This window comes from Heteronotia binoei, chromosome 20 (assembly GCF_032191835.1).
Source record: "Heteronotia binoei isolate CCM8104 ecotype False Entrance Well chromosome 20, APGP_CSIRO_Hbin_v1, whole genome shotgun sequence".
Taxonomy (NCBI): Eukaryota; Metazoa; Chordata; class Lepidosauria; order Squamata; family Gekkonidae; genus Heteronotia; species Heteronotia binoei.
The window spans coordinates 601,006-622,161 of record NC_083242.1 but is presented as its reverse complement, the minus strand read 5'-3'; the positions used below and the strand labels follow the sequence as shown (position 1 = coordinate 622,161).

General features: G+C 61.0%; 1 protein-coding gene across 1 annotated transcript in view; it reads left to right on the top strand.

Annotated features, from left to right (window-relative positions):
* The window catches only part of TNRC6A (trinucleotide repeat containing adaptor 6A), a 39,062-nt gene extending 31,677 nt beyond the window's left edge, over positions 1-7,385 (top strand). The window contains 13 exon segments of the mRNA XM_060260693.1: positions 171-299; positions 387-461; positions 842-1,007; positions 1,470-1,472; positions 2,100-2,231; positions 3,252-3,326; positions 3,329-3,412; positions 4,106-4,246; positions 4,452-4,562; positions 4,675-4,902; positions 5,913-5,986; positions 6,096-6,235; positions 6,956-7,385. Coding sequence (XP_060116676.1) covers positions 171-299; positions 387-461; positions 842-1,007; positions 1,470-1,472; positions 2,100-2,231; positions 3,252-3,326; positions 3,329-3,412; positions 4,106-4,246; positions 4,452-4,562; positions 4,675-4,902; positions 5,913-5,986; positions 6,096-6,235; positions 6,956-7,385 — 1,788 coding nt within the window.
* Positions 7,386-21,156: the final 13,771 nt, after the last annotated feature.

The window sequence follows — 21,156 nt, the reverse complement described above, 5'->3', positions numbered from 1 at the left end:
CGGGGGGACCTGCCCTCTCCTCCCCTCTGCTGGGGCTCCTGCCCCGCCCAGCTGTGGGGGGGGGGACACTCCTACGACTTGCTTTCTTGGGCACCCCCCTTCTGCTGGAGGCGCTGCCGTGGGCCCCTTCCTGCCCTGATGGGGGTGGCCCTGCTCTCCCTCCTCTGCAGGTTCCTGTCTCTCTGTTGAAGTATGCACCAAACAATGGGGCGCTGAGCCCGCTCTTTGGGCCACAGCAGGTAGCCATGTTGAACCAACTCTCCCAGTTGAACCAGCTCTCCCAGATCTCCCAGTTACAAGTAAGTGGAACGGCTTTGTTGTTTCCTTCCCCCCCTCCCCCCCGCGGTGCTCCTGCCCCCGTCGCTCTCACTGTGGCTCTCTTGCAGCGCCTGCTTGCCCAGCAGAGGAAGGCCCAGCCACCCCGAAACATGCCTGCGGGGGGCCGCCAGCCAGAGCAACAGGTAGGCCCCTCCCCACTCTCTCCCCCCTTTTCTTTCTGCCATGTCTGCCTGCGCTGGACCCGCGGGGGGGGGGGGGATGGTTGCTGGAGATGGGAAGTTGTGACCAACGGAGTTCCTTGGCTTGCAGCCCAACCTCCTTCAGTCCACACCAGTGTGTGGTTGTGCCAGCCAGAGCCGGGAGCACCGTAAAGACTAAGCAGGCTTGCGGCAGCAGGGGGTGGGAGCTTTCTTCAGGCACTCTGTGGCTCACACAGCTGTCCATCATGACCTGTCTCCTGAGGATGCTGGTGGGTGGGCTTGGGTCTTCTCTCTCCCACGGCCTGCTGGGTGATGTTGCTGGGCTGGAGCCCCCTCTCTTGCTCACTCTCCCTTCCTCGCAGAGCCGCCCCCTGGGCCTGCCACAGCCCTGCCATTTGGACCCCGCCCTCCTCCTCCTCAAGCAGCAGCAGCAGCAGCTCCAGTCGCCTGCCTTGAAGTCCTTCCTGGAGACCGAGCTGCAGAAAGGGCCGGGGCAGAGCAGCACTCCCTTCAGCAACTTCCCCCTTGGTAGGTCTGGGCCCAGAAGCCCCTCCTCCTTCTTCTTCTTCTTGCTACTGCAGGGCTCTGGGCAGCACACAAATCCGGGGGGGAAACATACAAATAATACTTTTAAAACATTTTAAAATCTGACAGCTATAAACAATCCCAGTTCAGACTGCCGGCTGCCTTGCAAAACGCATTTAGAGAGCGGAGAAGGGGGGCAGTTCTTGTCAGACCCAGTCAAGGAAAAGACAGTTGAAGTTCAAGATCTTTATTCCAGCTTCATGGGCAGACACACGCCTTGTCGGAACTGACCTCTCCGCCTTATATACCTTTGCTCTGACCGTTATAATTCACGCCAAAGCGCGCCAAGCAAAAGCAGGGGTTTTGCACGGGGTTTTTGCTAAGCTCTCATCACCACAGGGGCTCACTATCAGTTCATGGTTCTCATCTCCTCCAGCTCTTTAGCCTCGGTTGCATAGCAACTAGCCGGTTCCCAGACATGCCATCCTCCCTCCAGATAAGCAACAAGTTACAGTTATATCAAAGGCATGGCAAGCACAGCATAGCATTGAAGCACAGCCTAGCATTGTACAATTGACTACACATGACAAGAGGAACAAGCTGGGGTGACTCTTGACAGCTCTGTGATCCGGATCGTGCCTTCTGCGGCTCTTCTCAGTTGGCAGGCAGTAAGGGAGCCACTTCAGAAAGCGGCAGCGTGCGAGACGGTGTCCGGCTGCCCCGTCGCTCCCCTGGCCTCTGTGGGCTTGAGGCACCTTGGGGGACTTCCCTGTTTCAGGAAAGGTGGCGGCCCCCATGACTGCCCCCACTGCCCAAGGCGGTGCACAGGGCAGGCGCTGGCAAGGAGGCTGGTGGGCTGCAGTTCTCCCAAAGAGCTGAAAAGCAGAGTCTCTGCACCGTCATTCAGGCGTGAGTGCCACAAACTGCCTTGCTCTCCTCAGCCAGGAGCCACCAGAATGGCTTTCTACAGTGGAGAGTCTGGCTCTCCGCTGAAGTCCAGGAAGTGGGTCCCTGTGTCCTTGGGGGGGTGGGGGAGTCCAGAGAAGATCGTTCCCTGGTTCATCTCCTCCTCCTCCTCCTCCTCCTCTGTTGCAGGACTGAACTCCCACTTGAATGTAAGCATGGACATGGGCAACATAAAAGAGCCACAGTCCCGGCTGAGGAAATGGACGACGGTGGAGAGCGGGGCTGCAAACGCCTCGCTGGATCAAAACGTCAGCAAAAATGGTAGGTGACCTCCCTCCCCCCCACCCCCATGGTGCATTCGGCCAGCCCATTCAGAGTGCCACAAAGAGGGGGGGGACCTCATGTTACTTCACCAGAAACAAGACAGGTTGTGAAAGCAGGTAAATCATGGAAATAGCTGTGCAGGTGTCCAAGAAGGCTTGGGTTTAAATCCTGGAAACAGAAACGTGGCTTGTTCTGAACACTTTGCTCTGAAATTAAGGCACCTTGTAAAGCTCTGGTGTCTTTGTGAAGCATTTGTGTTTCTTGCCAAGAGTAAGATGTGTGAATGCTTCATGGGGAATGGCTGTGAACGGTTGCAGGCTGGGAGTGGGGAGGTGGCCCAAGATCACAGGGGAGTGAAATGCCAATGATTAGACATCTTGCAGACGCTGCCTGCCTGGTGCCCAGGGTATCCGTAAAGGCTGGGAAAAATACCTAAGCACATCAGAAGAGCCCTGCTGGGTCAGACCAGAGAGGGTCCATCTAGTCCAGCCTCCTCTCAGTGGCAGAGCATCTGCTTGGTAAGCAGAAGGTCCCAGGTGCAATCCCTGGCATCTCCAACTAAAAAGGGCCCAGGCAAATAGGTGTGAAAAACCTCAGCTTGAGACCCTGGAGAGCTGCTGCCAGTCTGAGTAGACAATACTGACTTGATGGACCGAGGATCTGATTCAGTGTAAGGCAGCTTCATATGTTCATATATGTTCACACAGTGGCCATCCAGTTCCTGAAGGGCCAAGAACAGCGCAGAGAAGCTGAAGCCTTCCGGCTCTGGGCTTCAGTGCTTCTGATTGTGGAGGGTCCCTTCAGCCTCCCTGGGCAGCAGCCGCTGATAGGCATCTCCTCCCAGAGTCTGGCCAGTCCCCTGTCCCTGCTGGGGCGCTCTCTGCAGCCTCTGGCAGTGAATCCCACCCGTTGCTCCCTCTCTGTGTAGAGAAGGGTTTCCTTTTGTGCGGCCTGAATCTGCTGCCCCTCGGCCTGATGGGACGCTCTCCCTCCCCTCCCCTCCCCTCCTCTGCCCAGGTGCTATTTCCAGCGGCTTCAGGATGGAGGAAGCCCCCTTTGTCCCCTATGACTTCATGCACAGCAGCAGTTCTCCGCCAGTCCTCCAGGCTCGATCGGGGATGGCTGGCCACGTGCCAAATCGCCGCCTAGCGGCTCCAGCAGTGTCAACTGGCCCCCAGGTGAGCTGCTTCCGGGGTGCCTCGCGGGGGTGGGGTCGCGGGCCCTGGTGGCTGTGTGAGCTGAGGGGGCGAGGGGGGGCCAGAAGGGTTGTTGCTGCCTGGAGACTGAGAGGGGGAGTCCTGGGGGAGGGGTCTGGGGCTGGGAGGGGTGATGCTTCTGCCTGCAAGCCTTGCCTGGAGCCCGGCTGCACCACAGTGGCTGCCAGAGCTTGTAGCCTCCAGTTCTTGCTGTTGTCCTTTTTCCCAATAATCTTTCTCAGAGCTGTTCTGCTCAAGAGCAGTTCCCTCTCAGAGCTCTCTCAGCCTCACCCGCCTCACCAGGGGTCTCTTGTGGGGAAGGGAAGGGAAGGGAAAGGAGACTAGAAGCCGCTCATAAATCCAATCTCTTCTTCTTCCTTCGGGGGGGCAAAGAGAGAGAAGACCAGGTCTGAATTTGCCTCCCAGCTGTGGACTTGACTGGGGGGAGCCTTTCCGTGGCCTTCAGCACATCAAGCTGGATTGTGGAGGCCAATAACGTGGGGGGGGGGGGTTTGGCCTCGAGCCCCTCAGATTGCCCCAGCATCAGTGCCCCGGAAAGGCAGCCAGGGGAGAGCTGGTGCGGCTGGCCCCAGGGAGCTGGGCGTGGCTGCCTGAGCCCTTTGTGGGGAAGCTGCCGTAACCCTCCTTCCTGCCTTCCTCTCCCGGTGATTCCAGAGTTCCGCCCTGGTGAGCCCTGGAAAGGTTACCCCAACATCGACCCTGAAACGGACCCCTACATCACTCCCGGGAGCGTCACCAACAATCTCTCCATCACCACTGTGCGGGAGGCTGACCCCCTCAGGGACAGGAGCACTGGTAGGCGGGGAGGGGGAGCTGGCCGGCCGGCTGGGTCCTTGGCGGGGGGGGGGGGGGCACGGGGCCTCCGCAGGGGCTCAGTTCTGACTGGGGGGGAGGGGGTGTCAGGCAGGAACACGCTGGGCTGTTTCCTGGGGGGGGGTGTGCTTCCCCCCGTACTCGGCGGCCCCCCGCTCACCCAGGGGTTGCTTTCCCCTCCCCCCAGCTGGGTCATCCTCATCTCTGAACACCGCGCTGCCTTCGACTAGTGCCTGGTCCTCCGTTCGTGCCTCCAGCTACAATGGTTCCCTCAGCAGCACAGCACAAAGCACTTCAGGTGGGAGCGGGCCCTCCCGGGGGGTTCCCCTGCCCCCCCCTCGCTGGCTGCTTCCGTGTGCCCCCCCCCCCCGTCTCAGCGCTTTGCTTTCTCTCCCTCCCCGCCCCCGCAGCTAGAAACAGTGACTCCAAATCCATGTGGTCTGCGGCCTCCCTGAGCAACTCCTCCTTGGCTCACGAGCTGTGGAAAGTCCCTCTGCCCAGCAAGGGCAGCATCCCTGCCCCATCACGCCCGCCCCCGGGGCTGAGCGGCCACAAGCTGCCTCTCCCGGCCTGGGACAGCTCCATGCGGCTGGGCGGCGGCGGCTGGAGCAGCCCCGAGGCCAGATACGCCCCTGCGGGTAAGTGAGAGCTTCCTGCTGCTGCTTTGGCCCTGCCAGCCAGGAGTTGAGTTGGGGCAGAAGGGGAGTCTGGCGGCTGCTGACCCCGTTGGGCCCAGGAATCAGAGCTCGGGGACGGCCCTCCTTGGGCTCTGTGGAGTGGAGGCGCCACCTGCCTGTTTTGGTCTCTCCTGGAGAGCCAGTTTGGTATAGTGGTTAAGAGTGCGGACTCTTCTCTGGGAGAACCGCGTTTGATTCCCCACTCCTCACCTTGCAGCTGCTGGAATGGCCTTGGGTCAGCCAGAGCTCTCTTATCTGGGAGAACCGGGTTTGATTCCCCCCTCCTCCACTTTCAGCTGCTGGAATGGCCTTGGGTCAGCCAGAGCCCTCTTATCTGGGAGAACCGGGTTTGATTCCCCACTCCTCCCCTTGCAGCTGCTGGAATGGCCTTGGGTCAGCCAGAGCCCTCTTATCTGGGAGAACCGGGTTTGATTCCCCACTCCTCCCCTTGCAGCTGCTGGAATGGCCTTGGGTCAGCCAGAGCCCTCTTATCTGGGAGAACCAGGTTTGATTCCCCACTCCTCCACTTGCAGCTGCTGGAATGGCCTTGGGTCAGCCAGAGCTCTCTTATCTGGGAGAACCGGGTTCGATTCCCCCCTCCTCCACTTTCAGCTGCTGGAATGGCCTTGGGTCAGCCAGAGCCCTCTTATCTGGGAGAACCGGGTTTGATTCCCCACTCCTCCACTTGCACCTGCTGGGATGGCCTTGGGTCAGCCAGAGCCCTCTTATCTGGGAGAACCGGGTTTGATTCCCCCACTCCTCCCCTTGCAGCTGCTGGAATGGCCTTGGGTCAGCCAGAGCTCTGGCAGAGGTTGTCCTTGAAAGGGCAGCTGCTGTGAGAGCCCTCTCAGCCCCACCCACCTCACAGGGTGTCTGTTGTGGGGGAGGAAGGGAAAGGAGATTGTGAGCCGATCTGAGACTCTTCGGAGTGGAGGGCGGGATAGAAATCCAACATTGTCGTCGTCTTCTAGGTTCCCATTGGGTGGAGAGCAGCTCAGGGGGACTCACTAGCTGCTCTCTCATCTTGAAGAACCTCACGCCGCAGGTGAGTGGAGTGGCCCCCTGGGGCTTGTGGGGGGCATTCCCCACCCCCGAGAAAGTACGTGTGCCACGGCGCGTGTCCTTGCTTCTCCCCCCCCCCCCCCCCCCCGCAGATTGATGGCTCCACCCTGCGGACGCTCTGCATGCAGCACGGGCCGCTCATCACCTTCCACCTGAACCTCCCGCACGGCAACGCCCTGGTCCGCTACAGTTCAAAAGAAGAGGTGGCAAAGGCACAGAAGTCCCTGCACATGTGAGTGGCTGGGGGGGGGGGGGGGTTCCCTCCAGCAGAGAGCTCTGGTGAGGGGAGTTGCTGACCCGGGAGGAAATGTGCAAGGGGATCCTTCGCAATGCAGGTGGGATTTCAGAGTTCCCTGGTGGGGGCAGTTTCCAGCTGGACCCAAAGTTGTGGTCATGTTGGTCTTTGACCTGTTTGGTGTAGTGGTTAAATGTGCAGACTCTTATCTGGGAGAACCGGGTTGGATTCCCCACTCCTCCACTTGCACCTGCTGGAATGGCCTTGGGTCAGCCAGAGCTCTCTTATCTGGGAGAACCGGGTTTGATTCTCCATTCCTCCACTTGCAGCTGCTGGAATGGCCTTGGGTCAGCCAGAGCTCTTATCTGGGAGAACCGGGTTGGATTCCCCACTCCTCCAGTTGCACCTGCTGGAATGGCCTTGGGTCAGCCAGAGCTCTTGCAGGAGTTGTCCTTGAAAGGGCAGCCGCTGGGAGAGCCCTCTTAGCCCCACCCACCTCCCAGGGTGTCTGTTGTGCAGGAAGAAGCTATAGGCGCTTGATACAGAGAGAAGGGTGGAGTGTATAAATCCGCAGCCGCCGCCTTCTCCTGCTGGAAGGGGGGTGGGATCCCAAGAGCCAAGGTGTGGAGTGTTGGGGGGGGAGGGCTTGGGGTCCCCCAGGATGGGCCCCCGAGAGGAGTGGGCGGAGAGGCTGACCCTTCCCCCCTCCCTGCACAGGTGTGTCTTGGGGAACACGACAATCCTGGCGGAGCTAGCCAGTGAAGAGGAGATCAGCCGCTTCTTTGCACAAGGCCCGTCTCTGGCCCCCTCCTCCCCGGCCTGGCAGTCCCTGGGCAGTGGCCAGAGCCGGCTGGGCTCCCTGGACGCCTCCTCCTCCCCCTCCGCCTTCCGCAGCAGCGGCGGCAGCAGCGGCGAGCTGAGCAATCACTGGACGGGGGCTGGACTGCAGGGGGGCGGGGGTGGGGAGCTCCCAAGCACCTCCCTCTGGGGGGGGAGCCCCAGCTACCCCTCTGCTGGCCTGTGGGGCTCCCTGGGCAGCGGCGATGGCCAGGGCCTCAGCAGCCCCTCCCCACTCCACGCATTCCTCTCCTCCGTCGACCACCTGGGGGGCAGCCAGTGCCACCCCCTCTCCTCCTTCAGCGAATGAAACTGTGACCTCAGAAGACACGGCAGGAAGCAGCACTACATCTGCCCCCCCCCCTGCCCTCTGCCCACACCCCCTGCAGCCTGGGGGGAGGGCGGACTGGGGGGCGGTCACCTGTGGAAGCCGTTACTTTTGTGCACATTTCCTCCCCCCCCCCATACATGTGTTAACCCCCAACGTGCCAGTTTGAATACTTGAATCCTGCAGGCCAAGTCTATAATGTGAAAAAAAGTGACGGATGGAAACTTCCAGAGAGCGTTTTGGGTAGTTTTAGGAGCCTCCTGAGAGTCAACAGGCTTTGTGCTGTGTGGCTGTGTGTGTCTGTTGGCCTGTCGTGTGGTTTCTCCTTTGCATCGGTCCCTTGACTGCTGACCATCTGGGCCCCAGAGCCTTCGTTGCCCTGCAGGGGGCTGGCCGGCCCGTTTCCTGCCTGGCGGAGGTGGCCATTGATGGGCAGCATTTCCTGGCGGGGGCCAGGGGGTGTTCCACAGTGCCTTGATGCCCCTCCAGCCACAATCAAGCACGTGACGGGGAGGAGAGGGAAGGGAAGGCAAGGCCTGGCACTAGGTGAGTCGGGCAGAGTGGCATGGGCACCCAGCGAAAACTGCGTGGCTGAGATTGGCGTCCCGGGCAGGTTCTGCACTTTCTGTAGGCTTCTGGGGTTTTTTCTTTTCTTTTCTTTTTTTTGGGGGGGGGGAGAAGGGCTCCTGTGTTGGGGGGGGGCGCTGCCTTGTTTACAGAAATTGTGCATTCTTGTTTTTGAGAAACAATGTTTACTCTTCCATCCTTTTTAAAAATTACTTTTTAAAAACACCACCGACAGAAGCAGGGCTGATCCAGATGCTTCTATCTCTCTCTCTCTCTCTCTGGGAAACCCGAGCAGTTTTTGGCCACGTGGCGTGCATGCACGTGTACGGCTCCTCGCCCCGACTGACTCGCAGAGCGCGTGGCTCTCAGGAAAACCAAGGCCCTCATCCGATTCCTGTAGCTCCTTCTAGGAAAAATCACGTTTTAGCACTGATCTTCATGACTTGCTCGGTCAAACTTCTGCCAAAAATTGCTTCACCTTGCTGGAGTCGGACTGCTTTCCAGTGCTGGGGGTGGGGTGGGGGGCTTAGCCTCTGAATCTCTTTATTCTCCGCCCTTCAGCCCTGCTCTCTCTCGTGAGTTTGTTCAGTGTTTAACCTTAAAGACGAACCGGGTAACTATGCAGACTGTAACCGAGGTCCTGGGCTTACAGAAACTTTTGTTGTATAAAATTTTAAATGTTTAAGGAGTTCTTGCAACTGCTTTTCTTGTGGAAGTGTTAAAATCATCATTCCCTCCCCCCCTTTTTTTTTTGCCACAAATGGTATTATATTACTTGTTGCTTGTTTAGCTGGGAAGTTGAAAGAGAAGACTAAACAAGGATAAAAAAAATGTTTTAACTGTGCTGAAAGACTCATTTCATGGCCTTGATTCTTAGCTGTTGTGTCCGAAGAAGATGCTGAAGAAGTCAGTGGCTTTTTAACTGTTTACAAGCAGGGGTGATTGTAAAATGTACAGTTGAGTTTGTGTTTGAAAATTATGACGTTTCTCCAACTATTAATAAATCATGGAACTCTGGGCTGCTTACCACGGAACTGTTGTGTGTGTGTGTTGGGCGGGGCGGGGGGGGGGGGTGCAAAAGTCCCTTGTAAAACCCAACACACTAACAAGGAGGACAGATGGAAATCTGGGATTTGCTGCCGGAGAGATGGCCACAGGAGCAGACAGCTTCAAAAGGGATTGGATAGACTCATGGTCTATCAGTGGCTACTAGCAGGATGGCTGAGGGGAACCTCCACATCCAGAGACACTAAACCTTTGAACCCCAGAGCCAGGAGGCAATGTGGGGACAGCCTCGGCCTCTCTGCCCTGTTGTTGGCCCTCCAGAGGAAGTGGTTGGCCTCTGTGTGAGACAGGAGGCTGGACTAGATGGACCCTCACTGGTCTGATCCAGCAGGGCTCTTCTGATGCTCTTCTCAGGGGAAGGCCTCAGCCTCTCTGCCCTGTTGTTGGCCCTCCAGAGGAACTGGTTGGCCTCTGTGTGAGACAGGAGGCTGGACTAGATGGACCTTCACTGGTCTGATCCAGCAGGGCTTTTCTGATGCTCTTCTCAGGGGAAGGCCTCAGCCTCTCTGCCCTGTTGTTGGCCCTCCAGAGGAACTGGTTGGCCACTGTGTGAGACAGGAGGCTGGACTGGATGGACCCTCCCTGGTCTGACCCAGCAGGGCTCTTCTGAGGTTCTTCTCAGGGGAAGGCCTCGGCCTCTCTGCCCTGTTGTTGGCCCTCCAGAGGAACTGGCTGGCCACAGTGTGAGACAGGAGACTGGACTAGATGGACCCTCACTGGTCTGATCCAGCAGGGCTCTTCTGATGCTCTTCTCAGGGGAAGGCCTCAGCCTCTCTGCCCTGTTGTTGGCCCTCCAGATGAACTGGCTGGCCACTGTGTGAGACAGGAGGCTGGGCTAGATGGACCCTCCCTGGTCTGATCCAGCAGGGCTCTTCTGATGCTCTTCTCAGGGGAAGGCCTCGGCCTCTCTGCCCTGTTGTTGGCCCTCCAGAGGAACTGGTTGGCCCCTGTGTGAGATGGGGAGCTGGACTAGGTGGACCCTTCTCCCTGGTCTGATCCAGCCGAGCTCTCTTCTGGTGTTCTGATGACTTGGTGGTCCCATCCCTGCTGGCATTGCCTTCCCCCCTTTTTGGAGTAACTCAGATCACAGAAGAACACTTGCAAAGAGAGGGGACCAGGTGGTGGGGGTGGGGAAGGGATGCTTTACTGGCATTCGAGGCCTCGTCCGGTCACTTACAAGAGGTCCCTCCCCACCCCTGTTGTCCTCTTTGCCCCTCAGGCTGCTGCCTGCGTCCTGTGGCCTGGAGGTGGAAGGGGGGGCTGGTCTCCTGAAACCGAGCTGCCTTGGGAGAGTCCTGCCAGCACAGCCAGCTGGTCCCCTCTGTGGCCTCTGGGAGCTGGGCTGGGCTGGGCTGCACGGGGCTCAGGCTGTCCAGCTTCTCTCCAGGTTGATGAGCTCCATCCCCTCGCAGTACGAATGAGGCCGCCGGCTTTTGTGCTGAGGAAGAGAGGAGGGGAGTGAGGGGGAGCTCTCTCTGCTGGAGGCCAGGCCCTGCGGGGTGGGCTCAGGCAAGCCCAGGCAGGTGCTGGAGGTGTGCAGGCCAGGGGGCCTTTGAGCCAGGGGGTGACTGAGGTGGTGGCGCCCTGGGAAGGCCTAGAGAGAGAGAAAAGGGGGTTCGGCTTCTCTGAGGGGAGTGGCCGCTCTCACAGGGCTGCTCCCCAGGGGCACTGCTGGCTTTCAGAAGGGCCCTCTACAGCCACAGATGCACAGAAACATCCCTTTCGTGCCCCTGAGCTGCGCAGCCACCCCGCAGCCACGGAGGCAGGCAGGGGCAACCCCCCTCCGTTCGTCTCCTGCCTGGAAGGGCCTCCAGTGCAGGCTTCTCTAAGTCCAAGCCTTAGCTCCCCCCCTTGCGCTCACCGTGGGCTGGCGGGTGTGGCCGTGGCTGTGCAGGGCTGGTGAAGGGGTCCACTGGATGGGCTCCATGGGCCAGCTGGAGACGGAGACTTCGCTGGCCTTCCCGGAGTCAATCATGTGCTCGTTGCCGCTGCTGCCGCCGCCGGAACTGCGCTCCCAGCTGCAGAGAGACCTGGCCGCAGACACAATGGCAGGAAGTGGAGCAGGATGCCTCCTGGCCCCTCCCAGCTTGGCTCTCTTCCCCTGCCCCCCACCGCTCCCCCAAAGCAAGCGGGGCAGGTTGCTTACAACACCGTTCCCACCAGGCCAAGGCACCCTCCCCTCCCCACAGCTCCTGGAGGAAAGCAAAGTCTGAGCAGCCAGCCGCTGATGGGGGTCTCTGTAGACTCAAAACGTGGAGTCGCACCACCTCCCACTCCCCCCCCCCCAGGCACTGAGCAGACAGACATCCCCGAGCTTCTTTTCTGCCCTCCCCCCCAGGCTCTTTCAATGCTTTTGCAGAAGGCCTCTGCCTGGCTGGAGGGGGGGTCTGCTCTTGAACACCAGCCAAGTCGAGCACCTCTGCCCTCACCTGGACAGCACAGGTGAGCCCAATCTCCGAAGCCCAGAGGGTCAGCCCTGGGAGATGGGAGACCACCCGGGGAAGTGCAGGGTGGCTACGCAGAGGCAGGCAGGGGCCAACCACCTCGGAAGGCCTCTTGCCCTGAAAAGCCCACAGGGTGCGGTGGGGGTCGCCAGAAGTGGGCTGTGACTGGATAGCCAAAAGGCCAGCAACAGTGGCAAGGGAAGGGGGGGCGTGATGCACACTCTGGGCTTGCCTTTTCCCACTGCCAGAGGCCTGCTTTTGGAGTGTCTTTCCCTCTCCTGGCCTCCTCCCTCCAAGTCTGCTGGCTGTGGGCTTCCTCCTCTTATCTCCCCTCCAGGGCTGGGCTCAGCGCCAGAGACTAGGCCTTGTCCTGCCGCTTCCCCTCCTCCAGGATCAGCCCTCCCCCCCACACCCCCCCACAGTAGGCTCTCCCTCTCCCTGCCGCTTGACTGTGACTTCCTTGGGGCCGGGGACCTTTCTCTGAACTGGAGCACTTTGGCCAGACGGGGGGGTGGGGGGAGGAGACCAGCCTGTTTGCAGCCGAGGGGAAGTCCAGAGGTGGAGGAGGCCTTGGAGAAGGAGGGTACCTGGGCCGGCCTGCAGCCCCCCGGGAGGGGCCGCCCTGCAGGGGCTTGTGGGGGCGTCCCTCGGCAGCCAGCAGGCAGCCCTCCGGGCAGGTGCAGCCGGGGGGCTCCAGGATCTGTAGGTGCAGGAGCTCCTCGGAGTTGCTGAAGGCTGGGTTGTCCAGGGAGTCAGCCGAGGCCAGCCAGGGCTCCGACCAGTAATGGGCTGACACGTCGTCCAGCCGGCAGAAGCGGCGGTAGCTGCCAGAGAAGATGAAAACTGCAGATTTATACCCCGCCCTTCTCTCTGAACCAGAGGCTGTTTTCCCACTGAGCTTACCTCGGAGCGACGTCCCTCTTCACCACGCAGCGTCTGCGCAGATTTCCCACCAACTGCTCCAAGGCTGCTCCGAGTAACCAAGTAGTCGCGGCTTTTGCGTCGCTAACGTAAACTGGGTTTTAGCGGTTTCCATTTGCGATGCAAAAGGTCGGGAACTTCCTGGTTCCTCGGAGCAGTTGGTGGGAAATCCACGCAGACGCTGCGCGGTGAAGAGGGACGTCGCTCCGAGGTAAGCTCAGTGGGAAAACGGCCAGAGACTCAGAGCGGCTCACAATCTCCTTTCCCTTCCACCACCCACGACAGACAACCTGTGAGGTAGAAGAAGATATTGGATTTATATCCCGCCCTCCACTCCGAAGAGTCTCAGAGCGGCTCACAATCTCCTTTCCCTTCCTCCCCCACAACAGACACCCTGTGAGGTAGATGAAGATATTGGATTTATATCCCGCCCTCCACTCCAAAGAGTCTCAGAGCGGCTCACAATCTCCTTTCCCTTCCTCCCCCACAACAGACACCCTGGGAGGTAGAAGAAGATATTGGATTTATATCCCGCCCTCCACTCCGGAGAGTCTCAGAGCAGCTCACAATCTCCTTTCCGTTCCTCCCCCACAACAGACACCCTGGGAGGTGGGTGGGGCTGAGAGAGCTCTCTCAGCAGCTGCCCTTTCAAGGACAACTCCCACAAGAGCTGTGGCTGACCCCAGGCCATTGCAGCAGGCCACTGCAAGATTCCCCCTCCTGTCCAGCTTCCCTTGAACTGGAGCCCCTGGAGAGGAAATGCCTCCAGCCCCGGGACAGAGGAAAGAGCATCTCTTGGAGGGGGAGGGAGGGGCCACATCCCACCCACCCAACCAAGCCCCCTTGGGGCCCCCTCACCTGCTCTTGGTCTGGTCCGCCCTGGCCTCCAGCAGCAGCAGCCGGACCCTGCGCACCACCAGGCCGAAGATGGCTGCCCCAATCAGCAGCAGGCTCAGCAGCAGGCCGCAAGCCCCCCCCAGCAAGCCCTGCTGGGTCACTCGGTAGTCACAACGCACCCCCAGGAACCAGAAATCACTGCCCGCCGGGCACCTGGGGAGCCGAGGGACAGAAGGGTCAGGCGGGTGCCGGGTGGTGACACTGCCCCCACATGGACGTACCAGCCCTGAGGAAGACGAGCCCTGTTGGGCACTCACTGGCAGACGGGCATCTGGTTGTTGGCATGGGTGCAAATGCCCTGGTTCTTGCAGTACGCCCGGTGGCACACAGAGGCACAGGTGGCATTGCCGTCCTCACCCACAATGCAGTCGTAGCCATCAGGGCACAAGAAGAACTCTGCACACAGGTCCAGAGGCCTTTCTGGGGGGGGGGGGAGAGAGGGAGGCAGCAGGCACTTGGGGGGGGGCTCATGTAGCTCAGAACTGGCATGGCCAGCAAGCCCCCCCCCCTCCCCAAGAGCCCCTGGAGCAGGAGATGTTAACGTACCCGTGCTGTGCCCCAAAGGCACAGCACGGCTGAGAGCCACAAAGGCAGGCTCTCTGGAGAGGGAGAGTTCCCAAAAGCCTGGCACAGCTGCTAGGGGAGGGGGCAACAGCAATCCACGCCCAAGGACAAGGGGGCTGGTGGGAGCCACCTTAGCCAGACCTTTCTCTTGGGCCACATCAAGTGGACATTTTAAGCTTGGGGGGAGGAGGTGCCCTGTCTCCTCCCCTTGTGCTCAAAGCCCTCGCCCCCCAGCCCCATCCAAGCCCCTCCCCTCTGCTCGAAAGACGCCCTCCAAGTGGGACTGCCCAGGATCCGGCCACCGCCACCGCCTCCTGCCTGGCAGCCTACTCACCCAGCGCCAGGCTCCAGGCGACACTGGTGTTGCCAGCCCACGGGGTGAGAGGCAGCGGCTTCAGCAGGCCTGGCCGATTCAGAGCTGCCCACAAGCCGGGGGCCCCCGCCAGGAAGAGGACATCCAAGAGCACCACCACCCCGCCCGGCCTGCGGAGAGAAGGGCTGCAGGGGAGTCAGCAGGTAGCTGTGCCTGGGGCCCTGATCCGCCCTCAGAGCCAATGGAGGCCTCTCAGGGTGGGGGAATGCTGGATGGGTGGAGCCATCCCGTTATGGAACACGCCCGGCTCCTTCCTGGGGCTTCTGGGTGACCTTCTCCATGCAGGGACTCCACAATGCCCCCCCTGCTCCCAGGCACCTTTCTCTTGGGTGCTGCCCCACCTGAAGCCTCTCTGAGCTGGGCTTTGGGACCTAGGGTCGCCAACCTCCAGCTGTCAGCTGGAGATCAGGAGTTGTATCTCCTGACCACAGGGATTAAAGAGCAGCTTGGGAAGGTGGTCTCTCCGGCTTGACCCCATGTGGAGCCCCCTCCCCAAATCTCCAGAATGTCCCAACCCAGAGCTGGGCACTCTTACAGGGGCCTCAAGGGCTGGCCTTCCCTGGGTGGGGTTTTTGCTACTGAGACCCCTAAGAAGGGGGTGGGCAAGAAACTCCACAAGGGAGTCAACCAAACAGGTACCGGATACTTTTCACCTCCAGGCGCTGGAATCCAGGCAAAGGAGCAAAGAGGGGTGCGACCTAGAGAGGAAGGGAGGGGGGAGGTGAGACACCCCCCAAGGGGCAGCCTGGGCAGCTCAGGCAAAACCACCACCCAGGGGTGCCAGGGTCACCCCACCCCCCACCCTGAGCTGCTCACCGTTGCGTTGATGCTGCGCAGGAGGCCTAGGTCGTCGGGCAAGGGGGGGCTCCTGAAGCCGCCGTGGGACTCCGTGGCCAGGACCAGCTCCCAGGGGAGGTGCAGGAAAGGGGCTGCGGGGAGAAAGAGAAGCGCCCCCTGGCCCAGCTCAGCCCCGCAGGGAGAAGGAGGGCTTGGGCAGGGTGGGGGGACAGAGCACAAAGGGACAGGGCTGGAGTCCCTCAGAAGCTGGGCAGGCCAATGACCAACAGCCTCAGCTGCCACAGAGAAGCCCCCCCCCCGGCCTCCTCCAAGGGTTCTGGCCAGGGCCTGATCTGAAAGGTGCCTGCAGGAGATCCCCAGCTGCCCTGTGACCCCATAGCCCAGCCCCATGTGGGGTGCACAGCTCACGCCCACGGCTGCCCTACTGACCTTTCAGCAGAGGGGGCTGGTTCTCCGCCACGAAGACCGGCGGGACCCTCGGGCGGGCCTCCCTCGACGTGGCAGGCGCCAGCTGTGTTGCGGCCTCGGGCACCAGAGCCAAGAGCCAGGTGCTGGCGACGGGCGGGTCGCCCCTTGCCGGGGGCCAGGTGTGCCAGGCCTTTCCTGTGGTTGGCAGAGGCGGAGAAGGAGGGGGGGCCCTCACCAAGGTTCCTGTCGAAGGGCCCCCCCTGCCCCACCGCCATGTCCCGGCTGGAGTCGACCACGATGGGTGGGTGGTGATCAGAGCAGGGCCCCCCGTTTCGCCCCCTTGCCTGGGGGGCACGGCCGCAGCAGAGGGGGGGCTGGAGAAAAGTGCTGGCTGGAACGGAAGCCAGGAGAGCCTGGGGTGAGTTGACTCCTCCCCTGGGGTCCAGGCAGCAAACGCAGTTGGGCTGGGAGGCCTCCTGGGTCTGGGCTCCTGCGTCCCCAGGGCCTGGGGGACCGTTGCCGTGGTTTCTCCCGCAGGTGGGCTGGCGTGGCTGGAGGCTGCCTCCCAAGGGAAGCCGTCCTGTGGTGCCCCTGTTGGGCGTCTCTCCGGAGAGGCTGAAGAGAAGCCCGCTCTCTCTGTGCCAGCAGCTGAGCTCCTGCCTGAGCTGGAAGAGGCTCCCCCCGCCGTGACCCCGTTGGGAGGGGGCTGCACCAGCACAGGAGAAGACTGTGCCAGATCCGGCAGGGTGCCAAAGGGCTCCGTGAACTGGTGAGCGGCAGGGGCGGTGGGAGCTCCGAGGGTGGGTAGGGCTTGTGTGGAAGTCTGAAGGGCCTCCCGGCCTGTGCCTGAAGCTCCTGCCTCTCCAGTGGGGTCTGTGGAGAGCCCCCCGGGGCTCGAGGGCGAGCTGGGACTGGCCACAAGGGGGCTGTCACTGGGGGCCTGCCCAGAGCGGTGGCAGAAAACGCCTGGGCTCACGGATGAGGTTGCTGCTGCTGCTGCATAAGAAGAGGAAGGGGTGACATGGGGGGTGGTCTTTGACCCACTGCCTGCCCCTCCAGAGACCCATTCCCACACAGAGGCCCTCTGCCCCAGCGACGTTCCATAGGGGGCTGTGAGACCCACCCTCCCTGGAAAGTCTCCTGGAGTCGTGTCCTCCCCTGCCATGAGATCTGGCCCCACACTTGATCTGGGGAGAGCCCGGGACTCTGGAGGGGCTGTGGCAGCCAGCTGAAGTCCCACGGTCGACCAATGCTTGGGGGGCCTGGCAGATGCAGGGGGCAGGCCCGTTTTCCTCTCCAACTCCTCATAGGCCTCGCTGGCCGCTGGTTGCCAGGGAAACTCCTCGGGTCCCACCACCTGTGGGGCAGTGCTCCCCCTGTGGAGCAACTCTGCAAGGGCAGCAGGGGCCTGCTGGAGGGTCTCGGCAGAGTCTGCTGACCTGGTGGGACTCGGGAGGGGAGCTCCTGAGACCGGCCCCCCCACTGCAGCCAGAGAAGGCCTCGGGAGCCCAACATGGTGGCGCTCGGCCCCCTCGACTTGCATCCTCGGGCTGCTGGCTGGGCTGAGAGAGGGGGGCACAGGGACCACCCCCGGTGCATTGGCCTTCCCAGCAGCCCATGGGGCCTCAGCCATGGGGGGGCGCACGTCCACTTGCACTCCGGTGCCCGACCTCTGTGAGGGAGTTGTGAGCTGCCGGCCCCCTGGGGCACCCTCTGAAGAGAGCCCTTCCGAAGGCCAGGAAGGGCTGGATCCGTGCACAGTGGCACCTGCAGGAGAGGAGGAGGAGGGAAGAAGCACCATCTTGGTGACAGCGGAGTTAACTGGGTGGGGCTGCCCGCTGCCCCCTAGGCGTGTGGGAGGCTCGGCTCGCTCCCTTTGGCCTGCTTCAGAGGTCTTCTCCACTGCTGTCGAATCCGTGGGCATTTCCACAGCCCGGGAGGATGCCAGCTTCAGGTGCCACGTGGGAGGAAGGGGGGCAGGTGTAGGGTCCCAGGAGGGCTCGGCTCGGACAGAGGAGAGGGGGCTCAGGGGCTGCGGAGGGGTTGGCTCCACCGGCTCAGCAGGCTCCAGCCCTAGAGGGAAAAGCAGAGCAAGGGGGTTTGCAAAAACGCTCCACCTGGAAAACTGCTGCAGCCTCCAGATTTGGGGTGCAAACGTTACCCCCTCCAGTTTGGGGTAGTGCATGGACTCTTATGTGGGAGAACCGGGTTTGATTTTCCCCTCCTCCACTTGCACCTGCTGGAATGGCCTTGGGTCAGCCAGAGCTCTCTTATCTGGGAGAACCGGGTTTGATTCCCCACTCCTCCACTTGCAGCTGCTGGAATGGCCTTGGGTCAGCCAGAGCTCTCTTATCAGGGAGAACCGGGTTTGATTCCCCACTCCTCCACTTGCAGCTGCTGGAATGGCCTTGGGTCAGCCAGAGCTCTCTTATCTGGAAGAACCAGGTTTGATCCCCCACTCCTCCACTTGCAGCTGCTGGAATGGCCTTGGGTCAGCCATAGCTCTCTTATCTGGGAGAACCGGGTTGGATTCCCCACTCCTCCACTTGCACCTGCTGGAATGGCCTTGGGTCAGCCAGAGCTCTCTTATCTGGGAGAACCGGGTTTGATTCCCCACTCCTCCACTTGCAGCTGCTGGAATGGCCTTGGGTCAGCCATAGCTCTCTTATCTGGAAGAACCGGGTTTGATCCCCCACTCCTCCACTTGCAGCTGCTGGAATGGCCTTGGGTCAGCCAGAGCTCTCTTATCTGGGAGAACCGGGTTTGATTCCCCACTCCTGCACTTGCAGCTGCTGGAATGGCCTTGGGTCAGCCAGAGCTCTCTTATCTGGAAGAACCGGGTTTGATCCCCCACTCCTCCACTTGCAGCTGCTGGAATGGCCTTGGGTCAGCCAGAGCTCTCTTATCTGAGCGAACCGAGCTTGATTCCCCACTCCTCCACTTGCACCTGCTGGAATGGCCTTGGGTCAGCCAGTGCTCTCTTATCAGGGAGAACCGGGTTGGATTCCCCCCCTCCTCCACTTGCAGCTGCTGGAATGGCCTTGGGTCAGCCAGAGCTCTCTTATCTGGGAGAACCGAGCTTGATTCCCCACTCCTCCGCTTGCAGCTGCTGGAATGGCCTTGGGACATCCATAGCTCTGGCAGAGTTGTCCTTGAAAGGGCAGCTGCTGGGAGAGCCCTCTCAGCCCTGTCCACCTTACAGGGTGTCTGTTGTGGGGGGGAGAAGATAAAGGAGATTGTGAACCGCTCTGTGTCTCTGATTCAGAGAGAAAGGCAGGGTAATCTGCAATTCTTCTTCTTCTACACACGCACACATGCACACAAACTGGGAGTGTTCTCTGTGTGATGCTTGGATTCCAGGAGGTGCCGCCAGAGAGACCCACGTGTGGCCTTGAGAGGGCGGGACACACAAGCCCACTCCAGACACCTGGTCTGCAGACGGCACTCTGCTCATGGGCAGGTGCTGTTTGTCTTCCAAATGCCAGAGGAAGAAGGAATTCCTCAGTTAACGGCCACTCCTGCATTGTTACTGCATTGTGATCCTGTCAGCCACCCCAAACCCCATTCTGGGGGTAAAATATATAATAAATTAAAATAATTAAAAACCAAAATCACTCTCTGCTTCTGGGAGAAGCATCTCCGGCCTATGTGAGTGTGTATGTGTGTGTGTGGGGGGTGTTCTTGGCCCTCTCCGGAAGCTGGGCTTGGCGTCACCCTCCTAGTGCTGCCAAACTCAAGAGAAGCCTAATTACATTAAACTGCCACTATCGTTAGGAGCAACCCACAGGGAGGGAGGGAGGCGGGAGAGAGAGAGAGAAGAGACTGCATCACCAGCCCTGCATCTCCATGGCAACGGGCTTTCTCTGGGCACACGCGGGCACTTGCTGCCGGTCCCTTTGACACCAGTGGATCCAGGGCAGCTGGCAACCCCCCCCCCCCGTCTCTGCTCCAAAAGGGGCACAGGATGCAGCAGGAGCTCAACAGGGCAGAGCGGAGCACCCTTGGGTGGCCTTGATCATGCCAAGCAGGCACTGATGTTTGTGGAAGGACTCTCCGCACTGCCCCCAAATGAGTTCACCTGCAGAAACCACCCATAGCCCAGGGCAGGATTCAGAATGCCCCCCCCACTCACACACACCGCAGCTCTAAACCCCCCACTCCCCTGGCCGGTGGAGAAGCCAGCAGGGCTCTGGGCATCCCCGTGCGACAAAGGACTGAGGCAGGCACCCAGGCAAGGCCCTCCAGAGTCTTACGGGCTGCTGCTCTTCAGTCATCTGGAATGAGGCAAGAAGCTGCCCCTTCTCCCTCTCCCAGCTGGCCCTGGACGAAGGGAGGGATGGTGGCTCAGTGGCAGAGCATCTGCTTGGCAAGCAGAAGGTCCCAAATTCAATCCCCAGCATCTCCAACTCAAAAGGGTCCAGGCAAGCAGGCGTGAAAAACCTCAGCTGGAGACCCTGGAGAGCAGCTGCCAGTCTGAGTAGGCAATACTGACTTTGATGGACCCAGGGGGGTCTGATTCAGTAGAAGGCAGCTTCAGATGTTCATATATGAAGAGCCAGCAAACCTGAATGCTTCCATTCCTAAGGGCTGGGGCATCTCGTCTTCTGTGCACTGAATAGCCCCCAAGCCAAACTGGGTCCTGCTTCAGCATGAAGCAATGACCCCCCCCCCTCACGGTTGCCCTGGAAGGGCCAGCCTGAATGGTGCCCCCTTGGCCTGGGCAGGGGAGAAGGGGAGGGTGCCCACGGGAAGCGAGAGGGACTCCTTTATTCCAAAGGGGGAAATAAACAGGCCACTCCTCCCTGGATAGGCTTGCCTGGGGCCAGGGGGAGAAGGGGATCGGCCTCCACAGCCTTCTGCCAGCCCTGCCTCCAGCTGAACCAGGGCAAAGCTGGCACTGAACTCAGGGGCCCAGGAGAAGAGAGACAGCCCCATCCAAGAGGTGGGCACAGAGTGCCAGTCTGACAGTCCTGGGACCCTCAGCCCTCAACCCAAGACCTGGGCTCAGCGCCCCCCCCCCCCCCGCACTGGGTTCAGGGCCCTTCATGGATGCGGGGAGGGGGGCTAATTACTGAGAAAAGCCAGCTGGAATCTGGAGCCCCCCCCCCCCCAGCCTGTTCTAAGGACTCCCCTTGTGCATGTCACAAGGTAGGCCCAAGCCAGACCCCCCCCCCCGCCCCGCATTCATCACAAGGCCAGCACCAGACAAGAAGACCCCAGCTGAGCACAAGCCCCCCCTCCCTCCCCGCGTGTTTTTCCTCCCAAGGCCACCCGCAGCACACTCACCCCCCCCCCCACCCGATGGAGATGCCCTCCGGGGAGGAGGGGGAAAGGGCCACGTGCAGAGTGCCTCTCTGGCAGCCCCAAGCAGGCCGTGCCGGATCTGGTTCGAGTCCCGTCAGGGGCACATCCCCCTCTGGAAGAAGGTCCCGGGAGCGGGGGAGGGCTTGACCCCCGCATGCCTTTCTCTGGGACCAGGTTCCCCCGCCCAGTGGGACGCCCCGTCCGCCGCCGGTTGTGGGACTGGAGGAGCGCCCGCCCTGCCCCAGAAGAGCTCCAAGCGCTGGGTGCGAAAGAAGGGACCCCCAGCCGCACCGTGGACAGCGGGGCCGCCTCTTCCCTGGCCGGGGGGGGGGGGGGGGCAGAAAAGGCGGGCGGAGCGGCCAGGAGCCCGACTGGCTGCCCTCACGAGTCCCCCCAGCCCAAAGGGGGCTCC